Source organism: Pogoniulus pusillus, chromosome 28, assembly GCF_015220805.1.
Source record: "Pogoniulus pusillus isolate bPogPus1 chromosome 28, bPogPus1.pri, whole genome shotgun sequence".
NCBI classification, from domain to species: Eukaryota; Metazoa; Chordata; class Aves; order Piciformes; family Lybiidae; genus Pogoniulus; species Pogoniulus pusillus.
In genome coordinates this window covers 17,176,742-17,193,308 of record NC_087291.1, presented here as the reverse complement: position 1 = coordinate 17,193,308, position 16,567 = coordinate 17,176,742, and the positions used below count along the sequence as shown (strand labels likewise).

The window sequence follows — 16,567 nt, the reverse complement described above, 5'->3', positions numbered from 1 at the left end:
AAAGGTCCCTCCCCAGCTTTCTTGTAGCCCACTTAAGATACTGAAAAGCCACAAGAAGGTCACCTGGGAGCCTTCTCTCCAGACTGAACAGCCCCAACTCCCTCAGTCTCTGCTCATAGGAGATATGTAGTCTGTCTGGGACCATCCAGGGGGTAATTTGGGTCGTTGATACCTCCCTCTCAAAGGCAGGATGTGCTATCACAGTCTGGTTTTCAGACCCAGCCCTCCAGAAGCACACGTGCAGGTTTGTCTGTGCACCCACAGAGGCTTTTCATCTGCTAGCACCTTTACAGCCCACCTGTACCACAGCACCTGCACACAGCTCCTGAGATGCTGCAGAGAGTCAGGCCCTGGCATTTCAGCTACTGTGGGCTGGTGTTCTTATTGTGTGATGCCAACAGAGCAATGCCAGGCCCTGCAGCTGTGGAGTTGCATTAGTCATACAGTGCAAGAAGAGGATTTGCTGTTCTCTGCCTTCCTGTGCCCTTCCCATTTTGACTTGCAGATTTGCTTAGGTGCACATAACATTTGCAAGGCAAAGCATGTGAATCATAAGTGCCCCTATGCTACTCTTCTCAACAGTACTCATTTAAAATCTCAGCACCAGGACGAAAATTGGGGTTTGGGTCTAGTCCTCTTCTTGAAGTAAAAAACAATCTCACTTCATTTCCCCCTGGACTCAGCACTTGTGAGGCCACACCTTGAGTCCTGGGTTCAGTCTTGAGCCAGTCCAAGAAAGACATTGAGGAGCTGGAGCAGGTCCAAAGAAGGGCAACAAAGCTGGTGAAGGGTCTGGAGAACAGGGCTGGGAAGGAGCAGCTTAGGGAGCTGGGGGTGTTTAGTGTGGAGAGAAGGAGGCTGAGGAACAACCTCATTGCTCTCTACAGCTCCATGAAAGGAGGCTGGAGGTAGATGGGAATTGGTCTCTTCTCCCTCATAACAAATGACAGGAGGAGAGGAAATGGCCTCAGATTGAACCAGGGGAGGTATGGGCTGGACATGGAAAAAAACCTTCTTGACTGAAAGAACTGGAACAGGTTCCCCAGGGAAGTGTTTGGGTCCCTATCCCTGCAGGAGTTTCAGAGGGGCAGAGCTGTGGTGCTGAGGGCCATGGTTTAGCCCCAGCCTCAGTGGAATTAGAGAGTGGTTGGACTTGATGATCTTAAAACTCTTTTCCAATCAGAGTTATTCTATAGAGTTCCCTGAGAGCAAGGTGAGCCCTCCTTCTAAACAAGGAATGTGAACAAGTTGTACCTGGATTAATCTTCTTTTTCAATCCCTCATATCTAGGGTCCTGCTGGTGCTGCTGGTCCTGCTGGCCCTCGTGGTGATGCTGGTCCTCCTGTAAGTCTTCAGCCTCTTGGCCCTGTCATTGTTGCTTTTCATGAAGTCTTTGTTGCCTTTAAACCAAATCTTCCTTTTTATTTCTAGGGCATGACTGGTTTCCCTGGAGCTGCTGGAAGAGTTGGTCCTCCTGGCCCTGCTGTAAGTAACTCATCAAGAAGTTCTCCTGGGGAAACAAGTCAGAAGTTGCACTGCTTAGGGACAGGCCTCATTTTTGTTACACTGGCACAAATTCTGGCTGCACTGGAATCACCTCAGATCCATACAGGGCTGGAGAAGATAAGGAAATCTCTTGGCTGCTTAAAATCCCAGAGTGGATTATTTTACAGTCCCTCTGCAGAAAGAAAAGAGGGAAAAGGTGGAAAACTGAGGGAGGGGAAATTGAGTTCCTGTTCAGCACAAGTCACTGCATAGCCACTGATTTTGAGTGGCATCAGAAGGTTATATCCTTCCTGTTAGCTTGGGCCCACACTTTCTAAAGCCTCAGCAGTTGCAGCCCCTGTCTCAAGCAGGGCAGCCTCTCATTGTGTTGGGGAATGTGAATCCTTGCCTCTATTTTTCAGCCAAAAGGCCTCATTTCAAATGGACATTTGTAGTTTTAGTTGGTAAAGCTGTTCTCAGCCTTTACCAAAAGGCATTTCCTTGCTTGGATACCCTACATTTACAGTCTGATTGCCACTATCCAAAGTAAATAATCTTGTTGAATTGGAAGAGGTTTTGTCTCCTAGGTTTTTTACTTGAAGGTAATGTCTCCAGAGCCAAATCAATGCTTTCCCACCAAACTTCTGTCCCTTTTACTTGTACTAACTAAAACCAAGAAAGAATTAAAGGTCTCAGTTCAATAATTCCACTGATTCCAGCTGCCTGCTGCTAGCAAAATGAGCAGAAGCTGCTGCTTCAGACCATCCAAAAACCTCTTTGCTGCAGAGCACAGCTTTTGTACACAGACATCCGAAGAAACTGATCTCTGTTCCCCCCCCATTTAATAAATTTATATTGCCAGGTTCTACACCTTGGCCACAACAACCCCGAGCAGCACTACAGGCTGGGGCCAGAGTAGCTGAGAGCAGCCAGGCAGAGGAACCTGAGGGTGCTGGGAGGGAGGAGCTGAAGATGAGGCAGCAGTGCCCAGTGGGGCAGCAGAGCCAATGGCATCCTGGGCTGGCACAGGAGCAGTGTGGGCAGCAGGACAAGGGAGGTTCTTGTGCCCCTGTGCTCAGCACTGCTCAGGCCACCCCTTGAGTGCTGTGTCCAGTTCTGGGCTCCTCCATTCAAGGGAGATGTTGCAGTACTGGAAGGTGTCCACAGGAGGGCGCCAAAGCTGTGAGGGGCCTGGAGCAGAGCCCTGTGAGGAGAGGCTGAGGGAGCTGGGGGGGTGCAGCCTGCAGCAGAGGAGGCTCAGGGCAGAGCTCATTGCTGCATGCAGCTGCCTGCAGGGAGGCTGTAGCCAGGTGGGGTTGGGCTCTGCTGCCAGGCACCCAGCAACACAACAAGCCTCAGCCTGTGCCAGGGGAGGTCTAGGCTGGATGTTAGGAGGAAGTTGTTGTCAGAGAGAGTGATTGGCACTGGAATGGGCTGCCCAGGGAGGTGGTGGAGTTGCTGTCCCTGCAGGTGTTTAAAAGCAGGCACTTAGTGCCAGGGTTAGTTAATTAGGAGGCATTAGGTAATGGGTTGGACTCGATGATCCCGAAGGTCTTTTCCAACCTGATTAATCCTGCTATTTAATGACATTGTATTCTTACTCAATCCTAGGGCATCACTGGCCCCCCTGGTCCTCCAGGCCCAGCTGGCAAAGATGGTCCTCGAGGTCTGCGTGGCGATGTTGGTCCAGTTGGCCGCACTGGTGAGCAGGGCATTGCTGGCCCACCTGGCTTTGCTGGTGAGAAAGGTCCATCTGGAGAGGCTGGTGCTGCTGTAAGTCACTGACTATCCCATCTCCTTACAAATACTCCTCTTGCTGCCAATGTACCTGATTTCTGACATGCTTCTGCTGTCTGTGGAGGGTTTTTTGTCTGTTACCCATGCATGTAGCAAAGCTTTGAAGCAGGAGCTGCAGTGAGCTGCTTACAACAAACAAGCTGTAACAAAGTGAGCCTGATCTCCAGTTTTCACTCTTACTGTTTTTTAGCTCATGGTGAGCTGCATCTTTTCTCTCCATGTAGCCCAAATGAAAGCAACAAGGCCAACTACAGAAGAAGTTGTTTCTTGGGTTGAGGAAGGGCAGCAGAGCCTCCTGCTCTGGAACTGAGCATCGCGGATGCAAAGAGGAGCAGTGTGTGAACAAATATGTCAAACTAACTCAATTCATTTCTGCATCACAAACTCTCATGTGTGAGGATCACACAAAGTTGTCTGTCCCCAGGTTGGCTTAGAATGATGTAAATTAATTAATCTTGAGTGTCTTTAATCTAGAATTGATGGCTTTTTTACAGCCAGACACATGGAAGCGTGCACTTGTGTGAACTGCCACCCTATTGCTTCTCAGTTTAAAATCACAGGCATATCTTGGCAGAGGGTTGGCTCTCTAAAGTCCCTTCTAACTAAACCTTTCTGTGATTCTCCTGTGAGCTGCAGAAGCTGCAGCTAAGAATGAAATCTTGTGCCACTGTCAGGCATGGACATTAAAACGTTGTAGGTGACAAGTGAAAACTTGTCTTTTGATGTCCAGTGTAAGGCAAGACCTTTCCTAATTGTTAAGTTCTAATTTCATTTCAATTCTGAAGGGCAATTGAACTGGTAGGCCTGCCTGTAAGTTAGGATAATGGTTTAAGGTAATTTGTTGGACCTGGTTTAGCATCACAAATGCTCACATGGAGCACTGCAGTTCAACTGAACTTTCATCAAAGCATCTGTTTAGTTCAAGCCATTGAACTAAGCAGACTTGACTTTTCAGATGGTCAGCAAGGGCTGTCTGGAGATGTCAGGGTACCACCTAGACACCTTCCAAGGCTGTTCCATGATGTCTCTGCTATAAAATCCCCTGTCATCTTCTCTCACTGAACACTCCAGGATTCACTGAAGAGTTACAATCTGAATGACTAACTTCTCCAGTTTTCATGCACCACCCACTGGTGTTGGGTGGGAAAGGCAAAAACCTTTGTCTAATGTTGTTCAGGCACAGCATGCTCACTGCAAAACAATTGTGAGGACAGTCCAACCAGCATCACCTTCTCACAGACCTTGAGCTTTGGAGTTTCAAGTCTTGCAGCTTGATTGCAGCTTCTTGCATGCACTGACACACAGAGCTTTGGAAAGCAGTTCTTGTAGAGCTGAACAAAGGAGAAATGTGGAGGGCTATAAAAAACTGTGGGTTTCTTAATATCAAGAATATTCTGTATTTGTTTTTTGTCCTAGGGTCCTCCTGGTACCCCTGGTCCTCAGGGTATTCTTGGTGCTCCTGGTATCCTTGGTCTGCCTGGCTCCCGGGGAGAACGTGGTCTTCCAGGCATCTCTGGAGCAACAGTGAGTATATGACTGGTTCATGACTTTAATTCATGAGTGGTTAATTAGCTTCAAACAGAAATGTCTCCAGAAAAAAGCTGAAATATCTTCTTCTGGGAAGCTAGTGGAGGGGAGATGTAGAGTCTGTTCCTGCAAGCAGAGGCTATGGACCAGTGGCAGAAGTTACTGCTCACTGCAGGCGAACAGGAGTTGTGCCTGTGCATATCTGTGAGTGTCTGTGCACATCTGGACCAGTGGCAGAAGACGCTGCTCACTGCAGGTGAACAGGACTTGTGCCTGTGCATATCTGTGAGTGTCTGTGCACATCTGGACCAGTGGCAGAAGATGCTGCTCACTGCAGGTGAACAGGACTTGTGCCTGTGCATATCTGTGAGTGTCTGTGCACATCTGGACCAGTGGCAGAAGTTATTGCTCGCTGCAGGTGAACAGGACTTGTGCCTGTGCACATCTGTGAGTGGTCTCAGAGGTTCCTGATAGAAGAGGTAGAGATTTTAGAGAAGATTATATTTGGCATAGTTAGATTTGTTGTTTCTTGTGCCCTGCTGCTTTTTTGCTTCCAGGATGGACTGCAGAGGAAGGTTTCTCTTAGCTGTAGGCCAAAGGTTCTGTCAGACTGCTTTATGTTGTATTTTAATGCTACATTTTGTTCCCACTTCTCCTGTCCTAGGGTGAACCTGGTCCCTTGGGTGTTTCTGGTCCTCCTGGTGCCCGTGGTCCCTCCGGTCCTGTGGGTTCTCCTGGTCCAAACGGTGCTCCTGGTGAAGCTGGTCGTGATGTAAGCTATGTCTTATTTCCTCTCCAGGATTGCTTTGTTTTTACTCTGAGCCAAAGACAAATACACAGAGATCACAGGTGGCACCAGGAAGCTGCTCTGCCTGCAGACTTTACCTTCTGGTGTCTTCAGGGAGAACTGTAGCAGGACTCTAACAGGCTTGGATTCCCATCCTCAACTAGATGACCAATTCTTCAAGGCACAAGTTGTGTCTGGAGTCACTGTCAGGATCTTTTGACAAGTCACTTAATTGCCAAGAAAGATGGAGTGGGGGAAATCTTAGTCCTGTGCTGGAGCTGTGAAAAAGAGTGCATGCCAGAGGAGGAAGTTTTGGCTAGGCAGAGAAACAGTTCAGGAGAGCTCACTGTCAGCATATCTTAAACATCCTGTTAGATGCAGTGTACATACAGACCTTGAGGGAAGTCAGCTGTACTCGAGGGACCTGGTGGCTGTGTTGTTAAAGACAAAGTGATTTCTAACTTAAGGCCCACTCAGAAGGGGCATGAATGCAGCACAGCACACATAATGTTGACGTTCAGTTGCCGGAGTCCTAAGCAAACAGGTACACTTCAGCATTGTGGCTGAGCAACAGAATGTTTCCTGCTGTGCATTGCCTCACCACAAAGTGTAAAGGAGGCTTGAGAGCTATAAAAGGTGGCAGTACAAACTTTGGCCTGTGACAGGTACTGCTGCACTGCAGGGATCACTGCAGCTTAAGACACAATAGAGGACCTGAGCCCTGTGCAGGAGAAGGAATGTGGGGAAACTGGAGTGGGACAAATTGCTCCTGCTTGGTTATTTGGAGGAGAGGGCCCTGCTCCCAGATCTTTATAGAGCAGCAAATGTGCCCATCCAATTAGCAGGTCACCTTGAAGAAAGGTATCCACCCAGTGGCCATACATCATTTCACTTTAAGGCAGTTTAAGGAACATATTAACCTTTGTCTTGGCTCTTGGCTCCTTAGGATAACCATATAAAGCTTTTATCAGGGAAACCCATTTGATAATCTGAAGCTTTGTTGACAGAGGAACTCCTGCAAGTCCTGAGGCTGTCAGGACTTCAAAGAGAAGAAAGAACCTTTCTCCTGCTCAAGGGAAAGGTTTGCTGTTGTCCACAGTGGAACAGCTGGCCTGAAATTAACAGTCACCAAGGAAGCCACTTAAGCATAACAAAGCAATTTAGCTGCCACTACTGCTTAAATCCTCTTTTTTTCACCACTGCCATTCTCCATCCAAAAAGAAGGCCTCAGTTTTATAGGAGTGCAAGCTAGACAAAAACCACCATTGGCTTGACCTTCTCACTGGCCTCAGGCTGAGGCTGGGGAGGTTTAGATTGGACATTAGGAAAAGGTTTTTCACAGAGAGAGTGGTCAGGGACTGGAATGAGCTGCCCAGGGAGGAGGTGGAGTCACCCAGCCTGGATGTGTTTGGATGTGGTGCTTAGGGCTATGGTTTCAGGTGAGTCTTGTAGAGGAGGGTTCTAGGTTGGACTTGGTGATCCTGAGAGGCTTTGCCAGCCTGCATGCTGCTGTGATTCTGTGTGATTTTAATACTGTTATCTGCCTCTGTACTGAACTTGTAAGACCTGAAATATTTGAAGGCCATCGAATTTGTTCTGAGAACAGGAACCTAAGAGTGGCACCTCTAAGGAGGGGTTTGTAACTCCCAAGGCATATGCTATCCCCTCTCAATATCTTCTTACACTCAGCAATTAGGACTGAAAAACAGTTCTGTGCAAGAGGAAGGCTGATGGAATTTAATCTCTTTTCAGGGAAACCCTGGGAATGATGGTCCTCCAGGCCGTGATGGTGCTCCTGGCTTCAAGGTAGCTGCTTCTTTCCTCGCATGCCCTATTCATGGAAGGAGTACTCCTGGAACTGGATGATCCTTGAGGTCCCTTCCAACCTAAAGCATTCTATGATTCTATGTCTATAGGTCAGCAGTAACACAATATCTCTCCTTCTGCATTCCTCTGTTCCCAGGGGGAGCGTGGTGCTCCTGGTAGCCCTGGTCCCAGTGGTGCTCTGGGTGCTCCTGGTCCTCATGGCCAAGTTGGTCCTTCTGGAAAGCCTGGGAACCGTGGGGATCCTGTAAGTTGGCTTTTTTATTGACACAGGACTAACACTTGTCCATCGTAGTGATACACATCAAACAAGCCAAGCCTTGCTGGGGACTTAGTGCCATGGTCTGGTTGATTGGCTAGGGCTGGGTGCTAGGTGGGTCTGGCTGAGCTCAGAGGTCTCTTCCAACCTGCTTGGTTCTGTGATAATATGTGGAGACACTCAAAACCTACCTGCATGCATTTGTGTGACCTGCTCTAGATGATCCTGCTCTGGCAGAGGGGTTGGACTGGGTGAGCTGTCAAAGTCCCTTCCAACCCCTACCATTCTGTGATAATTGCTTTCTGCAGAGATCTCTTGAGCATGGTACCTTTCTTAGCTCCAATATACAGCACTGACATCATTTTTGTGTGCCTCTTTCAGGGTCCTGCTGGTGCTGTTGGTCCTGCTGGTGCTTTTGGTCCAAGAGGTCTTGCTGTAAGTCTGATTTCTAAATACATCACCACAGTGATGCAAGGAGAGAGGAGATGCTTTGTTAATGAGAGGTCATGACTGTGCTCAAGATAGGAGCCCAAAAATTACTGCTTAAGGAGCTTCAAATATTTCTAGACCTAGGATCTCAATCAGGATTCTCTCTAATGGGACCAATCCTGAAGCTTTTGGGATGGACATTCCTCCTGGGTGGGTTAAGAAGGTGTAGGTACATATGTTGGGACAACCTGTATAGCTCATGCTTCAATTCTTGCTTTGACACTGGTATATCTTTGAAGCCTTCTGTTCTATTCCACTGACACTTGTATCCCTCCCTAGGGCCCACAAGGTCCACGTGGTGAGAAAGGTGAACCTGGTGATAAGGGGCACAGAGGTCTGCCTGGCTTGAAGGGACACAATGGGTTGCAAGGTCTTCCTGGTCTTGCTGTAAGTAAATGATTGTCAGGATTTCGACTATAAAGAGCCAAAAAAAAAACCCAGAGGAAATAAGGTCACCCTAGTGTGGAACTCTGTATGCACCACCCAGCATGCTCATACCACTGACTCCACGCTGCAGCTTCTGTTAGAGGCCATGAGATTCTCTTTAGCACTCAGTGCCCCTCCAGAAGATGACAGCTTTTGATACTGCCATTAATAGTTGGCTTCAGAACTGGGATTGCCATTAGGTACCCTAAAACTTTGACTGCATTTAGACACCACAAAGTTCAAAGAGCTCTGCCTTCAGTTTTTTAATCCTATTTCTAATTATCTGGGTTTTTTTTCTGGCCAGCAATTGTAAAGCCTTTATGTCATAGAGAAGCAGCTGGCATTTGGAGGTTTTCTTTTCTTTATATCCCTTTAGCAACCTGTATTTTAAACCCTTCTCTGAAACTCTGATGAAACAATGTAGATACTTTTAGAGGTTATCCCCTTAAGTATCTCTTCACACTTCCTCTCCTTCCTCCCCAGAATGGGTATTTTATACCCCAGCTCCACTAACAAAAGCCATCAGCCCTAGCTTCCCATCTTCTGAGCCCAAATACACATTCTGACTGTAGCTCCCTCCTGCATCTTACCAATACAAATCAGTGCTGCTGCATTTTCCTCTGACTGTGCCTCTCTTCCAACAGGGCCAACACGGTGATCAAGGTCCTCCTGGTAACACTGGTCCTGCTGGCCCAAGGGTATGTGAATTTAAGAGCATGTTCAAAGGACTCTCCCATTTATATCAGTCTCTCTTTGTGGTGGTTTCTACTCATTAAACTGAGTTTCCTTTTAGGGTCCACCTGGTCCTTCTGGTCCTCCTGGCAAAGATGGTCGCAACGGTCTCCCTGGACCTATTGGCCCTGCTGGTGTGCGAGGCTCTCATGGTAGCCAAGGCCCTGCTGTGAGTAGAACCTTATTTTCTATTTCAGTTGATTTAAGTCACAGTGACAAGAAAATAACTCCAAAAGCCTCAGAGTTTAGGAAAAAATGTGGGTTTGATTATTTAAAACCCCCACACAAAAACTTCCAAACGTTCTCCTGTTATTGAACAGTAAATATTTCCCTAAGAGGCCTCAACCTGAAGTCTTTGCTCAAGCTAAAGGGTGGGTGGCAGGAGGATGGAGGCAGAGTCTTCCCAATGGTGTCCAGAGACAAGACAAGGGGCAGTGGGCACAAATTGGAACACAGAAGGAAAAAACTCTTCACTGTGAGGGTGGCAGAGCACTGGAGCAGGCTGCCCAGAGGTTGTGGAGTCTTCTTCTCTTGGAGCCATTCAGAACCTGCCTGGAAATGTTCCTGTGTGACCTGTTCTAGGTGATCCTGCTCTGACAGGGGGATTGGAGCAGATGATCTTCAGGGGTCCTTTCCAACCCCTCCCGGGCTGTGGTTCTGTGATGGCCAGGCAGAAAATGCACAAAGATGTAGCAGTCCTACACTGTGAATCATCTTCTGCTTTGAGCCCGTGGTAGTTGCCACAGGGCACATCCATAGGGAGTCACAGAATCAGTTTGGTTGGAAAAGATCTCCAAGAGCATGGAGTCCAACCACAGAGCATGGAGTCTAACTGTATCTGCTGCCCCAGATTAGAGGTCAGGGCACTAGGAGCTCTGCTTGTGTGGAAGAAACATGTGTCTAATGGAATGCTGCTTATCTTTTGCTTCTGAAAAACTTCAGGGTCCTCCTGGTCCTCCTGGTCCCCCTGGCCCCCCTGGTCCCAATGGTGGTGGCTATGAAGTTGGCTTTGATGCAGAGTACTACCGGGCTGATCAGCCTTCTCTCAGACCCAAGGATTATGAAGTCGATGCCACTCTCAAAACACTGAACAACCAAATCGAGACCCTGCTGACCCCAGAAGGCTCCAAAAAGAACCCAGCTCGCACCTGCCGTGACCTGAGACTGAGCCACCCCGAGTGGAGCAGCGGTATGGTGCTGGCAGATTTGCCCTTTCTGGCTTGGGGACTACTTCCAGCTTTTCTGCTTTCCTTGATGAAAGGTTTCCTTGGCCACCCAGTGAAAAAACTAAACAGCCAGTGAAGACGTTTTCCATGGCTCCACTGGAAACAGATAGGAGGACATTCTAAGAAGTTCTTTCTAGCTATTGCTGTGTGATTAGGACAACATGAAGTTTTAAACACAAACATATTTAAGTCTATCTCTCAAATAGAGTTTCTTATACATTAAGAATCTAAAATATGTACTTATTTCAGTTGCCATTTTGATATTGTGCCTACTTGTGATACTTTTGGCCTCTTGAGCAGCCTGGTCTAGTGGAAGGTGTCCCTGCCCCTAGTGGGAGGTGTCCCTGCCTGTGGCAGAGAGATTGGAACTAGATGATCTTTAAGGTCCCTTCCAACCCAAAGCATTCTCTGATTTTCTCTGAGCTCCTTTATCAAGCAGGTAAATATAAACTGAATGCAAATGTTTGACCAAGTGAACTATGGTTTGATTTCTCTCCTCTGTGGCAGGCTTCTACTGGATTGATCCTAACCAAGGCTGCTCTGCTGATGCCATCAGAGCCTACTGTGACTTTGCCACTGGTGAGACTTGCATCCATGCCAACCCTGCCAATATTCCTGCTAAGAACTGGTATGTCAACAAGAATCCCAAGGACAGGAAGCACGTCTGGTTTGGTGAAACCATCAATGGTGGCAGCCAGGTAAGTGGCTATGGGAGGAGGATTGTTTCCTGCCAAGAATTCCCAACTCACTGATTGTCAGCAAGCAAACACATAAATTCAACTCTCTGAGAGGTGAAATATGAGAAAGGGAATTACTTTTTTCCCAAGGGTTCTGGTTTGGATCACAGTTTGCTGGAAGGGTTTCTCAGGTTTGTTCCAAATTTTCTTGGTGCCTGCAAATGATCAATGCAGCATGACTGATAGTATTGCTAAGGGAAGCCTGGGCTGGAATGTGGTACATCAGGATAAAGGCAGTCTAGAGACAGTCTGAAAATGTAAGAAAACCACTTTTGCTTAATCTTCTGAGTGTTTTTCACACGGGACATATGACTGCTCCTGGGACATTGATACTACCTGACTGTCTGCCCCTGTAGCATCCAGAGTTGCCAGTTTAGGTGAAAACAAGAAACATGCCTGCTTGCAGGTTAGACAGGTACCAGCCAACTGCAAGTAAATACTTTTGTGCAGCTAATGACATCTAATGACTGAAACTGACTTGGTCTTACAGTGAAATCAGTGTCCAAGACATTTAGTATAAGGCCATAAGATTGATCAGCTGGGTCAGAACACTCTCTAGGGTCCTGTTTCTCACAGTGGCTTAAAAGCAGATGCTGCTGGAGAGCACAAGAATGAAATAGAGCAGTATCTGTGGCTACTAAAATGTCTATTAGCATTTCCCCTCAAATGTCAGGGTGTTCTTGAGACAGGCATTGTTTCTGTGTCTCTATGGAAACAGGAGGTTTCTCCTTGAATTTGTCTGATCCTATCTTTGAATCCACATCAACTCTTAACACCCTGCCTTGGAACAGAGTTCTGCCATTTAGCTACATCATCTCGTGTCTGGCTGTCAACCTGCCTCCTACTAGTTTCACTCTTCAGCTGTGGAGTTGTGACAGACAAGTGACTGCAGCCCTGTGTGATTGTTTTTCTGACCTCCCACGGCTCCATGAGGGACATTCTCCTCAGCAGCACACCTGACTGGCTCCCTTTCTGCTTTTCAGTTTGAATACAACCACGAAGGAGTGACCTCAAAGGATATGGCTACCCAACTTGCCTTCATGCGCCTGTTGGCCAACCATGCCTCCCAGAACATCACCTACCACTGCAAGAACAGCATTGCCTACATGGACGAGAGCACTGGCAACCTGAAGAAGGCTGTCATACTGCAGGGATCCAACGACGTCGAGCTGCGAGCTGAAGGCAACAGCAGATTCACTTTCAGTGTCCTGGAGGATGGCTGCTCTGTAAGTAACACAGAAACCATGGGCACTGTGGCTGCTCCTGCCTGAGCATGGGACTAGGGGGGCAGATTTGGGCTTTGACTCAGAACCAGATTATCAGTCAGACCAGTAAAGTTTTACCCAGTAATGATAAGCAGCCTACAAACCCTCCTGGAGACTTTCATACCCTGCCTGGACATGTTCCTGTGCAGCCTAGTTTAGGTGAACCTCCTTTAGCAGTGGGGGTGGACTAGATGATCTCCAGAGGTCCCTTCCAACCCCCACCATTCTCTGAAACCCAGCTATGCCAAGGCATGGCCTACAAACAGATCTACCTTGCACTGTGCAGTGGGGCAAACAGAAGAAGAAGAGGGAGCAAAGCTTAATTTGTTGAAGAATGAGGAGAAAATAGTGCATGAGTTCAGGAGGAGCAGGATCTTCACTACGAGGGTGGCAGGACTCTGGAATGGTTTGTCCAGAGAGGCTGTGGATACTCCCTTCCCTGGAGATGTTCAAGGTCAGGTTCAATGGAGCCTTGAGTAACCCGGTTTAGGTGAGAGGTGCTCCTGCCTGTGGCAGGGAGATTAGAGTAGATAAACGCTAAGGTCTCTCCCAGCCTAGGCCATTCTATGATTGTTAAAGTCTGAAAAAGCTGTATGGGGTTCTCTGAGGACTTAACAGCAGTGTGAATAAAGTGGTAGCTTATATAAGAGCATCACGGATGTGACTTCAGAAGAGCAAATGCTTCCAGTGTCAGAGATGTCAGTATGGGTTCCTGACCTGCAAATAATGGCAGCAAGATGACCAGGAAAGTCTTTTAGAGATGATCCATTCAGGTGAGCCAATTCTCAATCCTATGAGCAAGGCAATAACAATTGTAATGACTCTTCTTTTGCAGAGGAAGAACAATCAGTGGGGCAAAACAATCATTGAATACAGAACAAACAAACCATCTCGCTTGCCCTTCCTTGACATTGCACCTTTGGATATTGGTGGCGCTGACCAAGAATTCAGTTTGGACATTGGCCCAGTCTGTTTCAAATGAACAAACTAAAATTAACTTAAAGCCTCTCCCAAATTATTCTCTTGTCATTTCTTTTTGTAATGAAAGCTGACTCCTTCCATTTCTTCTGTTCATCTACTTGCTTAAACTCTGGGCGAAAGAGAAGGAGAAGAATTGATTGGAGCACTGTGCAATGAAATTTAATACCAGCCCCAAAAGGACTTGGAAGTCTCTCAAGATGTTACCACCTTGCTTTGGGAAATGTCAACCTTTGTAAAGAGAAATAAAAAAGTTTAAAAAAAAAAACCAAACAAAATCAAAATAAAAAAAATCATGAAAGTTTGCACCACTTGTGGCCTTTCAATATCTCCCACAGAGGAAGTTTAAGACCACAACTTCCGAAGGTTTAAGCTACCTCACACACTCAGTTGTGTGATCCCCATCTTTTGTAGGTACTCCTGGGGTACTTTCAGCTCCATTCCAAATGCAGTGGTGTGAATTGCATTGCTATAACCAAGCCTCTTTCCAGTACTTGAACTTTGATGGTGCTAGCAGCATTTCAAGTATCACTTCTCTGTTTCTTTGAAGTCTGCCTCAAAACTTAGAATGCCCTGTCTCACCCCAGCTTAAGCACGTGGATCATTCTTCCTCCTCTTCTGTCCTCTCCCTCCAAAATCAGGTGCTCCTTCTTGCAAATCTCATTTCCATCTTCAACAACGGCTAAACCCCCAAAACAATGCCCCGTGGCTCAAAAAGCCAAAAAAGGAAGAAAGAAAATGTATTTTGTATATGTGAGATGTTTAAATTGTGACAAAGAAAAGAACAATACTGAAATAAAGCATGTCCACTGTTCCAAAAGAAACTACTCACTGAGTTAAGTTCCTCCGTTAGACACTCAGCATTCACAAGGGGTTTGCATCACTGCAGCTGTCTTAGCCCACTGCTGTGAAGCATTTGCTTAGACCATGCAAAGATTGCCTGCAGCAGTCTTGAGGGATGTGATTGTCTACTTGGCTCTTCATTTCAACAGCACCTTCTGAAGAGCACACAAGAAACTCACCAACTCCAGGGCTCATACTTCAGAAGCAGAAGTAATTCCTGAAACTGCTAAGCTTGGATTGAAGGCTGGAAGAAGGATCATCTTCTTACTTGAAGGTAGAAGGGAAATGAAGCTTCTGTCTTGCACTTCAAGAAAGTTCCTTGGCGTTGAGAGAGTTGTGTTGGCTGATGCTGTAGTCAGGAGAATACTGCCTGTATGCTTTGGGAATGATGTGCAAAAGTCCATGCAAGGAATCTCCAAACTCAGTTCAGGAAGGTCAGGGTTTGCTAGGCCCTTACTGTCCATGCAATTCAGTTCAGGAAGGTCAGGGTTTGTTTGGCCCTTACTGTCCATGCAATTCAGTTCAGAAGGTCAGGGTTTGTTTGGCCCTTACTCATTCAGCTCTGTAGGAGACACAGCTATCTGCTGCTGCTAACCTTAATACTTTACTAGCACAAAAAGCACCAAAGCACCAGGAGAAGCAAAGACTGCTCTTACCTGAAGCCTGTTCAGAGTCTGCTATCACACAGTGCTGAATGAATTGCAGCTCCAATAGCCTTGGGTTTGCAGCTGGGAGGGTGCTTGGGAGAGCACAAGCATTTAAAATATAGTTCATTCCAGTAATTAATGGAATGCCACACTGAAGCACCATCTTAAAAGCATATAGATGATATTTTCTTCTACTGCTTTCAAGCTACTAAAATTGTTTCTTGGAGTGAAATGGAACAAGTTTTCTCCCCTGCTAGTTTTCCAGGCCCTTACGTGAAGGAGCAAGAGCAGCTCTCCACCGTTTCCACAGTGCACCACCTCTATACTCAAACACCAATTTTCAGCCCCTGAAAAGGGTTTTTCCTGTGCTTTGTTCACTCTCATGGCTACTACCCAAACCTTCTGAGCTGCTCATGGCCAAGAATATCCCAAAGGCTGTTTCTGCAAAATCTCAACATCACAACTCACCTAAAGCTAGATTAACTTATCAGAAGAGCATCCATCCAAAACAGGAACAGCTCTTAGCAGCACACTGTGGTCTGGCTCTGGGTAGACAAGGCTCAAGACAGCAATAATTTAGTACTTCAGGTGCCAGGCTCTCTGAGTGCAAAAATGCAGCTGTCAGCCTGCTGTCCACCCCGCAGCAGGGAACCCTTCTCCCTGCCTCTGCTCTCCCACAGTTCCACCTACATCCCATGGGGGGGGGCTGCAGAGCTGGGTCACAAAACGGGGTGCCTGGGAAGGGACCTAAAATTAAACGTGTATCACCCAGCAATTCCTCTGCCGTGGGCAGAGAAAGAAGCAGACTTCGTCCCTGGGTGGGCTCGAACCACCAACCTTTCGGTTAACAGCCGAACGCGCTAACCGATTGCGCCACAGAGACTCCTGCTGGCGGCTTTTTGCTAACAGCCAACCGTGCTGACACAGAGCCCCCTGCTGGCCGCTTATTGCTAACAGCCAACCGTGCTGACACAGAGCCCCCTGCTGGCCGCTTATTGCTAACAGCCAACCGTGCTGACACAGAGCCCCCTGCTGGCCGCTCTCGGCTAACGGCTCGCCGAGTGCGCCACAGACTCCCTGCCGCCAGCCGTCCTCTAGGGAAAATGATTTTCCTTCGGTCCTCATTCACTCTTCGTTAGGCATTTTAATTTAGCCGAATGCCCTTTGTGGCACCAAACTCTGCCTCTGTCCATTCTCAAGGATCACGGGGTTTGCTTTCCTGGGATTATCTTAGCCTCTTCATCATGTCATTTTCTGGGTTGTCTGCTGTCCTTTGCTCTTCTGCTTGCTGAGTTTTGCTCAGCGTTGACTGCTGACCCCATTACAGGCTCCAGGCTTTCAGAACTGAACAGTGTCAACAGGCACAAACCGTGAATGAAGATGTAAGAGCAGGTGTTGTGTGGAAGTCCAGAGCAAAAATGTTCATCAAATGACAGAATGCATTGGGTTGGAAGGGATCTTTAAAAATCTTCTAGTCCAACTCCTCTGCAGTATGCCAGGGCACCCCCAACTAGATCACGGTCCTCACAGCCCCATCGAGCCTGA

General features: G+C 47.4%; 1 protein-coding gene and 1 non-coding gene across 2 annotated transcripts in view; one reads left to right on the top strand and one right to left on the bottom strand.

Moving 5' to 3' along the window:
• COL1A2 (collagen type I alpha 2 chain) overlaps positions 1-13,843 on the top strand; it is a 43,653-nt gene extending 29,810 nt beyond the window's left edge. The window contains exons 38-52 of the mRNA XM_064166888.1: positions 1,291-1,344; positions 1,432-1,485; positions 3,097-3,258; positions 4,699-4,806; positions 5,474-5,581; positions 7,349-7,402; positions 7,560-7,667; positions 8,061-8,114; positions 8,448-8,555; positions 9,239-9,292; positions 9,388-9,495; positions 10,269-10,515; positions 11,060-11,250; positions 12,273-12,515; positions 13,390-13,843. Coding sequence (XP_064022958.1) covers positions 1,291-1,344; positions 1,432-1,485; positions 3,097-3,258; positions 4,699-4,806; positions 5,474-5,581; positions 7,349-7,402; positions 7,560-7,667; positions 8,061-8,114; positions 8,448-8,555; positions 9,239-9,292; positions 9,388-9,495; positions 10,269-10,515; positions 11,060-11,250; positions 12,273-12,515; positions 13,390-13,536 — 1,800 coding nt within the window. The 3' untranslated portion in view covers positions 13,537-13,843. The remainder of the gene's footprint in view (positions 1-1,290; positions 1,345-1,431; positions 1,486-3,096; positions 3,259-4,698; positions 4,807-5,473; positions 5,582-7,348; positions 7,403-7,559; positions 7,668-8,060; positions 8,115-8,447; positions 8,556-9,238; positions 9,293-9,387; positions 9,496-10,268; positions 10,516-11,059; positions 11,251-12,272; positions 12,516-13,389) is intronic.
• A 1,988-nt stretch (positions 13,844-15,831) lies between these two features.
• Positions 15,832-15,905, bottom strand: TRNAN-GUU (transfer RNA asparagine (anticodon GUU)). The gene has a single exon. It is a non-coding gene; the product is annotated as a tRNA-Asn (tRNA).
• Between the last annotated feature and the right edge of the window lie 662 nt (positions 15,906-16,567).